The sequence below is a fragment of the Diabrotica undecimpunctata genome, chromosome 1, assembly GCF_040954645.1.
Source record: "Diabrotica undecimpunctata isolate CICGRU chromosome 1, icDiaUnde3, whole genome shotgun sequence".
NCBI lineage: Eukaryota > Metazoa > Arthropoda > Insecta > Coleoptera > Chrysomelidae > Diabrotica > Diabrotica undecimpunctata.
In genome coordinates, this window is record NC_092803.1 from 139,715,257 (window position 1) to 139,727,871 (window position 12,615).

The following is a 12,615-nucleotide window of genomic DNA, read 5'->3' on the forward strand; positions in this document are numbered from 1 at the left end:
ATCTAGCCAAAATTTTAGCACAAGTTCTTGAAATAAAACCGCCGATCAATGTCCACCTTATACTAGCGACACACTACACGCGCACTGACACAGATTAAAATGTTACTAATAATTATCACTTCAACTAAGGATGTTTTCTTCAATATTAGAATACTTGATTAAGAATAAGCCTTCAGCTTTTAACTATAAGCTATGTAACAATAACTAATATGCGAAAGTTCAAAGAAGCGAACAGCTCAGCTGGGATACAATTTTATACTAACTACATAAAATTCTGATTTTAATGCCTGACTATTCCAAGGGATTTGCGGGGGACGGGGGACAACTTCGATATTTTTATACAGAGGTAGGTAAAACCCACCTTTTGAATTCTTTTAAAGAGGGAAATTTTGGGAATTGCTCGTAGAAAGTTAATCTGTGGGTAAAAATATCTTTTGAATACATTTTCGACTTTCATGAGAATTTTCTAGAGAATTTATCCAGGTAAAATTTAAGACGTGTAAGTTAATTGCTACCAGTGGCGTAGCAACACTTGGATATATTTCTTACAGAAATTTATCTATACGATAAACTTATGTCATCACGCGTATGACTCATTTCATTTTTTATTGGCTGGAGTTATAGTGCGTATGAATATAACGTTATTTATCTTTTATATGGTAAATACTCATAAAAATCTATTTTTGCAGAATGGGACTTTATGATGTATCGATGGCCTTTGCCAATATAATTGCAAGTCTCGCTTCTTCTTACCTATTGTACGCTACTAGTTATACGATGGTCTATCTAATATCAACCACAATGTTAGTTATAAGTGTTTTGTACGTAATCATTTTGCTACCTGAATCTCTTCACACTGAAACTAGGGTAAGTATTAATAAATTTATCTTATAAATATAAAAATGTCTATCTACACTTTATTTGATATTGGAAGGCGGTTATACACTTGAAAAATTAGGTATGTAAAATGTTTACAAAATGGACAGAATACTTAATAAGTTTCTATAAAAGAATTTAAAATTAATATTAAAAGTAATATATATTACTGATTCATGATCATTCTCACTATGAATGTCTGTTTCATACATAATAAGCTGCGGCGACGGAGCATTATGTTGGTCTTTATTAAGTTTCAGTTGTGTCAATCAACGCTTTTCTACAAGTTTTCAATTTTTTTTATTTAAATAGGACCTATGGAGTATAATATATTCTATTCCTACAGTGAATTTATTAACAAACATGTTTTAATGATTTTTGTTTAATTTTTTATGACGTATAATGTAAGTTTATGTTATCTAAACACTATTATCGACAAAGAAATATCAACTGCGACGGCCATATCTGTAAAGATCATATAACCATCAAATTCATACTTGTCATCATATATATTTCATTTTTGTTAATAGTTAATAATTACATGATCGATTATGCATTATATTATCTTGTGCTTTAGCAGACCATGTACTCGACAAAGACCATATTATTATGGATTTTGATAAGATTAAAATTTTATGTAATGAAAGTAATACATTCAAAAGGACTTTTTTAGAAATGGTTTGTATTAGCAGAAGTGATAATAATTTAAACAAAAGATCAGAAATTCAAAATCTAACCAAAATTTATAATTATATTATTTCTCTATAGTTTATTCACTAAAATATAACATTTTAATTTAATATTCCATATACTTGTTACATTGTTTAGACATCTATCAATGATGAATAAATCTTCTTTTTTATTACTAAATAAAAAAGAATTTTAAACAAAATTTTATTTTTTTTTTTCAATATAATTGTCAAAAATGAAAATTGTAAGTTGGCATTCATGACATTAAGGCTTATTTGTAATTGGTCGCTATTCTAAATAATTTATAAATTTAATTATTTTTGTTAAAAAAGTTTTTCAAAATTACTAAATTTAAAGAAACATTCATTGGATATTTTTTAAAATAGTTTTTAAGATATTTAGCATTTTAGATTTACAAGCAAAACTAATTTTATTTGGTGAGTTAAAATTTATTTTTTTAGTTTCACTTTGTAAGATTTTTTGTATTTTTTTAGAAGCTCTTGATAAAGATTGTAAACACAATTGAAAGCTTGACATAAAGAATAGTTTACCAGCAGCCCCTTTTGTTGACTCCAACCGATAAAAAACATATTATATATGTATATATATATATATATATATATATATATATATATATATATATATATATATATATGTATATATATATAAATGGGCCGATGACTCTTGGTAGAGTATAGGTTCAATATCGCTCAATATTCCTTGAGCGATGATTTACTGTTGGTTGTAACCAGTTTATTATGTTCCTAATTAAGGTTTCTCTTTTTTGTATGTGTCCAAACCATCTCAGTCTTTGTGCCTTAATAAATTTGACTATGTCTTCTCCTTCAGCAATATTTCTTATTTCATGGTTCATGAGTCTTCTATATTTTCCTTGTTCTGTCTTTATTGGGGCGTATATTCTTCTCATAATTTTTTTTTCAATTGTTCTTAGTTTTTTTTTTCATCTTTTTTCGTAAGACATATTACTTCTACTCCGGATGCTATCACCGGTCTAATTAGTCGGGGTTCACGGGTAAACCGCGGTAAACCTGAGCAACCTTACCGTAGATTGGGTAACCAACCCCACTGGAAGGTAAGGCCAGGGCCGACGAGGAATGGAGAAATAGTCTCTTAAAGAAAATGCCAATGACATCCATAGGGAAGTAAAGTTCAAAATATATAAAACCATCATAAGACCAATAGCAACATATGGCGAAGAAACATGGATCATGACACAAAAAAACAATAAACCATATTAATACAAATATTACAAAGAATCCTCTATAGTCGATTATGAAAAAATACAAAGATTGCACTTGGCGGTCACCTTATAAAAATAGATAATAATAGAACACCTAGTAGGAGCTTAGAACACTTAGTAGAACTATGGTGGATGTCGGCCAGTAGAACATTCAAGGAACCGGTAGAAAAACGAAGAAAGAACCTAAACCTAAGAAGAAATGAACCTAACATACTAAAGAGATCATGAGGGTGGATAACTGGAGGAGATTAGCCAAGGAAAGGGATGCTTGGAAACCGATTCTGGGAAATGACAGGGCCTGACGTGAGCAGTAGCGCCGTAGGAGAGAGATTATACAGTATAGCCCAAAATAAGCAGTACTAACTTGTAATTGTTTTATTGTTTCAAAAAATACATATTATTGACACTCTATAACATGTTTTAAATGAGCTCCTCCTTTCTCAAGATAGACTTTATACCGATATTCCAGATTTATCGTAATGTTATGGAGTAAAGGTTTTCTTAAGTCTGCGAAGAAGGCTCTAATGGCATGCTTTAACTCATTGATGGTTTGTGGTGCCCGTTTAAAAACAGCAGTTTTAGTCATGCCCCAAATGTATGCGTCTGGAGATGTTAAGTCTGGAGAATGTGCAGGATAGAGGAAGTCAGTTAATCGTGAAATGAATTTGTTTTGAAAATGTCCCTGAAAAAATTTAAGAAACTGCGACAGCAGTATGGCAAGTTGTCCCATCCTGCTGGAAAAATTGGTCTCGAAATGCCAAATTACGTGCACGACAAAATTGTAGATTTTATTTCTATTTTTTAATATCCCATAGTTATTCTATATAAATATTTAGTCTTTATATTTTTTTAGATGCCATCTTGCAAAGAATTGGTTTCGTCGATAAATATCACAGAGATCTTAAAAGTCCCGTTTAAGAAGAGGGAAGGGAGACACTATGTTCTTATATTTACGGCAATCACTACGACTTGTTCCTTTGCTGTAAGAGGAGAGTTTCTTCTCAAAACGCTTTATGTAAGAGAAAAAGTTTCCTGGACGTTACCACAAATTACGTACGCTAGCTGCTATAGCAGTATTGTATCCATTATAGGAACCATGTTTGGGACTACAGTTTTATATAAGAAACTAAAAATCAAAGAATTGCCGCTTACCCTGTTGTCATTTTTAACGGCTGCTGCATCAAGTCTCCTGTTGGCATTGGCAACTAATAGTTATTTTGTAATAGCAGGTAAGATTAAATTATTCTTAAACGTTTTAATTGGATCACCCATCAAAATTCCTAGAATACATTTTCCGTTTTATTTAATACTTCATCTAAAAATTAACCGAGGACTTGTAAGATTTCTATATTCAGTATTTTTGTAATACCTACCTTGCTGTTTTATTAAATTTATTGTGATTGCTGAGTGTTCTGTCTTTAATTTTAATTTTTTAAAGTTGGTTACTGCCAACCAACTCGATATCTGTAAATGTTTTCATAGTACTTTCAAGTCTATTTTTTTTTTATTATTTGAAACTACTTCAACCACAAGGGTTATTAGCAATGGTCGATTTTACAGATACCATAAATAAAAAAAAATAAAGAGAACAATTAGATTTTGTTAATTAGTCCTGAGGAAACCAAAAAAAAGTATGGTACGATTGCGGTCACTGTGTTCACTTAGAATGTCTTTTATTGTTGTAGGTAACTGTTCATATTGTCTTTCAAATGCATATAAAGGACACTCCACTAATAAGTGATGTACTGTTAGATCACTATCACACGCGTATTACAAGTTTGGGTTACTTCTGTAGTAGGAAATCATGTGTGATCTTGGTGTGTCCTAATCGTAGTCTGGACATGAAGTTTTTAAGATTGTGACACGAATTTCCTTTGAAATGTGTTTCTTGCAAACATAGGATGGATGGATGAAATTTATTTATAAGAATTTTAAGATCTTTAAGATCTTCTAAATGGGTACGGTATCCATTTAGGTGCTATTAAATAATAGAATTAAAAATAGTTTAGTTAATAAGTCTCCGCAAATGAATCGCTAGGATTATCCGTAGAAGTATTACTTAAAATTTGTTCTGTAATGTTGTTTTTAATTCTAGAACAACGGGATTTAAGATATCTTGGACTTAACATAGGATGTATTTTCTTTAGAAAGTCTATCAATCCTTTGATATCCTCCGAGTAAATTCAGGCGATACTGAGAGGATCTGAAGAACCATGCGCATTTTTAAAGAAGTCAATAAGTTCTTTCTGTGTTAAGTATTCATTTATGAAGTTTTCTTTGAAGAATTGACTGGTGCATTTGGCAAGATCTTCTACTAGGTTTCTGTTTTTTTCTTGTTGAGTTTATGGTTTTTTGCTTCGTGGCTTCGATTCAATGAAGACATTTTCGTTATCTCTTATTGGGGGGATATTATTTCAGATAGGTTTAGTTTAGGGTCCTGGGATGAGGATGTATCTAGATCAAAGGTATCCATTTGAGTCATATTGGGTAGGTCGCAGCTTATCGGAGTATGCTTATTTAATTGAGAGGTAATGATTTTTCTAGACGTTTCAGCCTCAGTAAGCAAGGATTGTGTAGAGGAATTTATCGACAAAGGAGCTGATTTTTGTACTGTAGTTTCAGTTTCAGTAGGAGAGGCATGTGTAGAAAAAATTGTCGAAAGGGAAGCTGATTGGTGTATTTCCTGTAAAGAGTTTTGATGAACAATATTTTGGGTATTGTTTGAAGGAGTCTGATTATTTTTATTGGGACACTGAGATGCAAAATATCCTTATTGCTTGCATAAGTAGCTAGATTGCTTTTCGATGAAAAAGAAAATTCGATAGGGGTTATCCTCATGGTTAATTAACATAGAATAAGGTAATTTATCGAAATTAGTTGGCGCTATAAAAGTGTTCGTCGGAAATTCAAGATATGCTTGAATGCTGGATTTGAAGTCCCTATCCTGAGAAAGTCAATTGGAGTTATTAGATGTATGCTTAAGTTTTTCAGTTGTTTTTCTATAACGCTGTGCGGAATACTTGGACATCTTCTTCTTCATGTGCCATCTCCTCTAAAAAGGTTGGCACCCATCATGGCAATTTGCACTTTCGATACCGCTGTTCTAAAGAGGTCAGCAGAAGTGCAGTTAAACCAAGCTCTCAAGTTGTTTAACCAGGAGATGCGTCTTCTCCCGCGACTCCTTCTACCCTGTATTCTTCCTTACATTATTAATTACGTCAAGTTATAACGCTCGCCCTCATGACATGTCCCAGATATTGCAGTTTTCTTACTTTTACTTGGACATACTTTAGAATCAATCGTTCATTTGGAGTTATTAGTCTTCGAGCTTGAATACGTTCTTCATTAATTACTACAATTCCATTGTCGTTTGCTAAAAACTCATCGACTGTCTGTTCACTGGTGAAGAAGATGCAAATACGATCATTTTTAATTTTAGAACTAGAATGTATTTTTCTGGAATCCACTTTAGAAGTTACTGCATTAAGGTAAACTTCGATATTAGAGTTTGGCAGTGAGTGAAGTAGAATTGCTTGTTTTTTGTTTGTAAATTTATTTGTAGGTTGATTAAGAGCTGTAGAATATAAATTTGATGGTTGCTTTACAAGTTGATTGCCAGAACTGTCCATGGTGAAAGTTCCCGCTGCTGAATCCATTTCCATGCTTGGGCTAAATAACCTGAATACGGCCCTGGTGCATATAATGGATCATTACCGGAAGGACTGATAATTAACCACACGCCAAATCGGCAAAATAGTTGTTTACCGTTAATTTGTTATAGATTAAATAGAAAACTCAAACTTACAGTTTTTAGTCCAGAAGAAGTAACACTTTTACGCTGCACCTTCGTTTTAATTTTAGATATAAACAAAATTCTACATTTGAATCAAAAAATTCCTTATTTTTTCCAAACTAACAAGCTAATATTAAATATCAATTATCGCTAATTGCTGATATGTTTACTGTTCGGAGGTTCGATCGAGAATCCAAGTCAATTTATTGATATAGTCATTTTTGAAAATTTTTCCAATTTATGTTTTATATATAGTTAGTTATAGAATAGTTAATTTATTGTCAATATCCTTTACGATATAGAAGACACTGAAGGCCAATATCTCGCTTATTATGTTGACAGATTAATACATTACGCTGCAAAAAAATATATTTTCCTCCTTTTTGTTTTCATGCATAACATCGTTACGTTTGGTGCTTTAAACTCAAGATTTACTATGGGAATAAGTACAACATACATCATTTTCGTATAATCTTCATTTAAGGTACTATTACCATCTAGGATGTTAAAAAATGGCATATTTTCAACAATTTTTGAAGTTATACTTCTATACGCGCGCTCTACGTTGGAAATTTGTATGGGAGTGAATCTGTGAAATCATTACATATGTAAGATCATGAGTAAGAGAGAGGCAGAAGATATATTTTCTCTCTCTTCCTCTCTCGAATATAAAATGTTCCTTTTGTATATATAATTTAATATTATATATATTATATAAAGATATATATACATATAATATTATATATATATATATATATATATATATATATATATATATATATATAATAAAATATTTATTAATATTTTTATTTGTGTGATATGTTTTGTATTATTTATTAAATGTTCATAATTATATTAGTCTTTTGTATTTCAAAATAATAATCTCAATAAATCACTGTATGATCCAGAACTGTCAATTTTGAAATACGTTTGTGTCATGTCCTCGGTAGTATAGTAGTCAGTATCCCCGCCTGTCACGCGGGAGACCGGGGTTCGATTCCCAGTCGGGGAGGACTTTTTTATTAATATTATTACATATTACAAAATTAAAAAAAAAAACAAAATTACGGACATTTGAAAAAATTGTTCAAAAATTACCTTTTTTTTACTTTTTTCAGTCACAACAATTTTAATATTATTTTTCTTGGACAAATTGTGGTAAACTATGATAGAGCAAACGAAATCAAATCAAAATGTATCAAGGTTTATTAAAATCGGTCGACTAGATGCGATGATTAAAGATTTTGAGAAAAACTACGTTTTTAAAACTGGCTGGTTAATCTCCGGATCTATTCGGTAGATTTTAATAAACCTTTTTGTCCGCCATTTTGTTTTTTTAAACTGCCATTTGTAAGAATTTATTCTTCGTTTAAAAGTAATGTGTCTACATTTGTGAGTGTCAATGTATTTTTTTGTAGCTTTCATAGTATTAGCTCGGTTAGGGAAATTCTAAGCAAAGACATAGAATGACGTGAAACAAAGTTTGGAGAAAAAAAGTAAATGTATCTAATTATATCCCTTTTACTTTTCAGCATATACTACTAGTTGTTTTGGTAGCCTTTCTGGATCGATGATTAGATCACTAATGTCGTTCATGGTGGAGCGCCAAGAATTGGGAAAACTTTACGCTGCTTCTGGAGTTCTAGACAGTCTAGCGGGAATAATTTCTATGAGCCTTTATCCTCAAATATATAATGCAACAATAAATATCAACAATGGTATTTTCTATTTCATTAATATGAGCATATTTGCTATATTAGCGTTGGTTATTCTGTAAGTATATACATAGAAATCAAAGTTTATAGATTTACGTAATTGTTGGGTTTTGTTTAATATCTTAGCTATATATATATTTAGCAGAATTTAAAGCTCGACGTTTCGGCACCCACTTTGAAGCTATTATCAAGAGGGATATGGTTCCGTTCGAATTCGGGGTCTCAATCTGCCTACCCCCCCTCACTGGTCACGTACCAGTGTCTTGTTCTCCACAAATACAAGAACCTTCAAACGGCACTAAGGTCCCAATCTGCCTACTCCTCAGGTCACTCAACACTTTTTCCACCTTTTCTTATTTTTCTTCTTCTTGTTGTACTTATTCATATTTTTATTTATTTACTAGTCGCTGAAGTAGATTCACTCTTTTTGTCACTAGTGTGGCCCCTTTCTGTTTCAGCCTTATTTTTTGTACTTTGCTTTCTAGCGTTAATTTGACTAAAGCTTGAAAAATTCTCCGAGGGATCTATAACCATATTTTCTAGCTTTATTCTTTTTCAAATCTTCTGTTACTGTAGCTTCCTTTTGTTGTAATAAAGTTTGCAGTTGACTCAACGTGAATAATTTTCCAATTAGAAGCAATTTGTTAGAACAAATACCTGCATTTTGACCTTTCTCTCTTGCTCCATTTTGATATTTGCGAAGTTCCTTTCTTTGAATTTGTATATCTTTTGGATAGTCTTCATTTATAAATATGTTTTTTCTTAATTTCGTTGTTTCTTTGAGGACCTCCTTCTTTTTAGTCAAATTTTTGAGTTCGGTGAGGATCGGTCTATTCTTATTAATATTTTTGATACCAAGTCTTCGTATTTCTATAATATCTTGATTTGTATTTAGTTCTACTTGTAATTTTCTTGAAATTTCTGATATTTTATGTGTGATTTGCGTTTTGTCTTCATTTTCGATCTCTTTTATGCCTTGGATAATCAGATTCTTTTTCTTTTCTTACTTCTCTTTCTAATACTTCTACCTTTCTTTCTTGAATTTGTAGTTTTGTTTAAAGTTCTTGATTCTTTTCTGTTAAATATCTGTTTCTTTCGTTCGTTCTGCCATCTTTTTAGTAATTGTGTCGATTTTGTCTTCCGTTCTCCTGTTTTGTTTTTCTAGCAGATCTAACTTTAATAATTTTTCAAGGATCGCATCAATTTTCGTAAAAGATTTTATTTTTCATTTCATATAATATAAAAACTAAAATTAAGACGTTTTTACTTTTTATTTTACTGCACCTACAAAATACATATGCGTATTTTGTGTGTACCACTGGTGTTAACGAATGATTACGTCCATCGAGCAACATTTATCCTACGGGCCAGAAGCCTCTCTGGCTGGATTATGTTGCTCTCCAGGCGTAATCATCTTGGTAACATCCTTGGTGTATAGATAATTATTAAACCATTATTGTTTAATTGATAACGAAGCAGGTATGGCAGGGCGGGCGCTCATTTATAAAATGAGAATTTAAACCAGCAATCCTAGATCTTGTTTCTCTCTCTCATACACGCCGCAGCCCGAGCGCCCTTCCTGTCATAAGCACTTCATTAACGATTAAAAAAATGTTTTAAAATAAAAATGGCCCAAAAGACTTATCGGTACAAGAATCAATTTTTTCGACACAGACACATTTTTTGGATCATTTTCATCAAAATATGTCTCCTGTAGTTTTTTCATAAACTTAATCGTTTTCGAATTATAAATAATTTAAAACATTATTTTTAAATTCACCAAGGACCTAAGTTCAAGTTCAAAACTTTATTTTCCGATAAGTCTATTGGTTTTCATTGAATAACTGTTTTGCTTGGTGGCATGATAAATTTCAATTTATAACAAACAAAAATCACTGCAACGTATTGTATCCTAAGCCGGTGCAAGGTTCAAGATGCAGCTTGACTTCAAGGTACACGAGTATGCAAAAATAAACAAAAACGCCTACCCACACCAAACCATAAACTAAATGAAAAAGATATTGTGCTCTGTTCTCTTACTGATAAACAAATTGCTACTCAATGTGCGCTACTGATTAATGGCGCAAGGTACACGATGGTAAAAATACAACGTCTCCACTTTAATATGTAAAAATAAATACATTTCTACAAAGATTAAGATGTAAATTTATAAGACCTGTGTCAGGCTTATATTGACTTGCGCTATTAAGACTAGAACCCAAACATCAGAAACAAAATTTAAAATGAGAAACAAAAAAGATGAAAGTTTTAGGAACAATGAGGGGACCACAAATGGTAGAATACGTAATGGGGACACTCTAAGAAAATTGAAAGAGCAGGACGTTGTCAGATGGGTAAGAGCAAGGTACCGCTGTTCGAGGGACCACGTAATACGGATGGCTCCAGATCTAATTGCGTAGTGGTCCAAAACGCAAATACCAGAATTAAAACGTCTAAGATCTCCAAAACGTTAATATGACAGCTGGACAGCTAGACAGATGAAGACAGATGACCAAAATGACAGAACCTCCTCCTCTTCCTACAAGAAGAATGTTATTGTAATTGATTGACTCATTTTTATAAGACGAAGCAGGTCTTTTTCAAAAAAAAAAATATCAACACAACCAAGTACTCATCGATCAAAAATCCGTAATAATAACTTTTGACAGTAAATACCTACTCTTACCTCGACTGATACTACCATTTTAATCGAGAAAGTAAGATATTTTTGAACGGATCGGCTAAAAAGAAATGCTTTGAAACCAAATGAAGTGTCTGTTGTGCTCCTGTTCTAACTAGATAACCTACACTGTGGTCAATATAAAATGTTCTCTATCTGTTCCGTTTAAAATATTAAAATGTATAAAAGGTATCCGGTATAAAAGATAACACTTAGTCCAATGTTAAAGTTCTTTAAATTACAATTTTGTATAATTATTTGTTTTTTATTTTGCAGAAATTTGATGAGATATGAGATGCCCAAACCAACTAAATCAAATTATGATGAAAATGAATCAAAAAATGAAGAAACACAAAATAATGAAATTGATGATAATAAGGAGAAATTAGAAAGAGTATAAAACTTACATTTCTATATATTTAAGTACTCATAGTTTAAGTTTATTCGTAAACCAGTAATTTAAAATTATGTTCTGTGAACAAAATTTGTACATATTTTTTTTTACAAAATAAAAACGTTTCTGTGATAGGTATTTTTGTTTCTTTTAAGATATTAAGGTTTATGTTTATAAAATATAAATATTGAATATTGAGTACGTATTGAAGGCACAACATAAACGGATCTATATGTCTAACTGTAAGATCTTCTTCTTATATAGACATGACTCTGTCTGTTTTTCAATGTGTATCCAGTAAGTTGTCGTTCCATCGTTTTCGTGGTCTTCCTACTGATTGTCTTCCTATTGGGGAACCGTCTTTTGCCGTCTTCTGCTGCGGTTACCACAGCCGGTCCCAAACCCGGATAAAATGTGGAGGGTGATTGGCAAGGTTAGCAACCTACCAATCGTAAAAACAAATACGCTCAAAGAAACAATGTACAGCCTCGGGACCGGATTGATACTAACTGAAAGATGAAGGGGATAAGTATATATATATATATATATATATATATATATATATATATATATATATATATATATATATATATATATATATATATATATATATATATATATATATTAATATATATATATATATATATATATATATATATATATATATTACAGAATGACGGTATTAGATTTTTGTTTTGATACAGTGCAGCAACAACCGTTGATACGTATTTCGACCTTCTTAAGTCTCTTCAGAACGGTATAGTCACTGCTCTGAACCAAAACAAAAATCTTCCCCGTCCTAGACAATAGTTATTAAAATAACTATATACGGACGTAACTACGCCATCTAAAAACAAAAAGAGAAATCAAACGATTTCTACTTAGCGAAACCGAATTCAAATCTTAACCACTGTGTTTCCTAAAATTTGCGAAACAAACAGCTGGATGAATTACTCGGCAAGGGAATCTAAAATTGCATTCCACAAGCCGTTCATCCTAGTCAAAATTCGTAGTGAATTCAGTTTCTCGTACTTCCAACGAAGTAAATAACAAAACAGAATGACGGTATTAGATTTTTGTTTTGATACAGTGCAGCAACAACCGTTGATACGTATTTCGACCTTCTTAAGTCTCTTCAGAACGGTATAGTCACTGCTCTGAACCAAAACAAAAATCTTCCCCGTCCTAGACAATAGTTATTAAAAT

At 31.6% G+C, this 12,615-nt stretch overlaps 1 protein-coding gene across 1 annotated transcript in view; it reads left to right on the forward strand.

Moving 5' to 3' along the window:
- LOC140435495 (uncharacterized) overlaps positions 1-11,545 on the forward strand; it is a 119,006-nt gene extending 107,461 nt beyond the window's left edge. Inside the window, exons 11-14 of the mRNA XM_072524233.1 lie at positions 690-867; positions 3,681-4,056; positions 8,153-8,393; positions 11,292-11,545. Coding sequence (XP_072380334.1) covers positions 690-867; positions 3,681-4,056; positions 8,153-8,393; positions 11,292-11,415 — 919 coding nt within the window. The 3' untranslated portion in view covers positions 11,416-11,545. The remainder of the gene's footprint in view (positions 1-689; positions 868-3,680; positions 4,057-8,152; positions 8,394-11,291) is intronic.
- Positions 11,546-12,615: the final 1,070 nt, after the last annotated feature.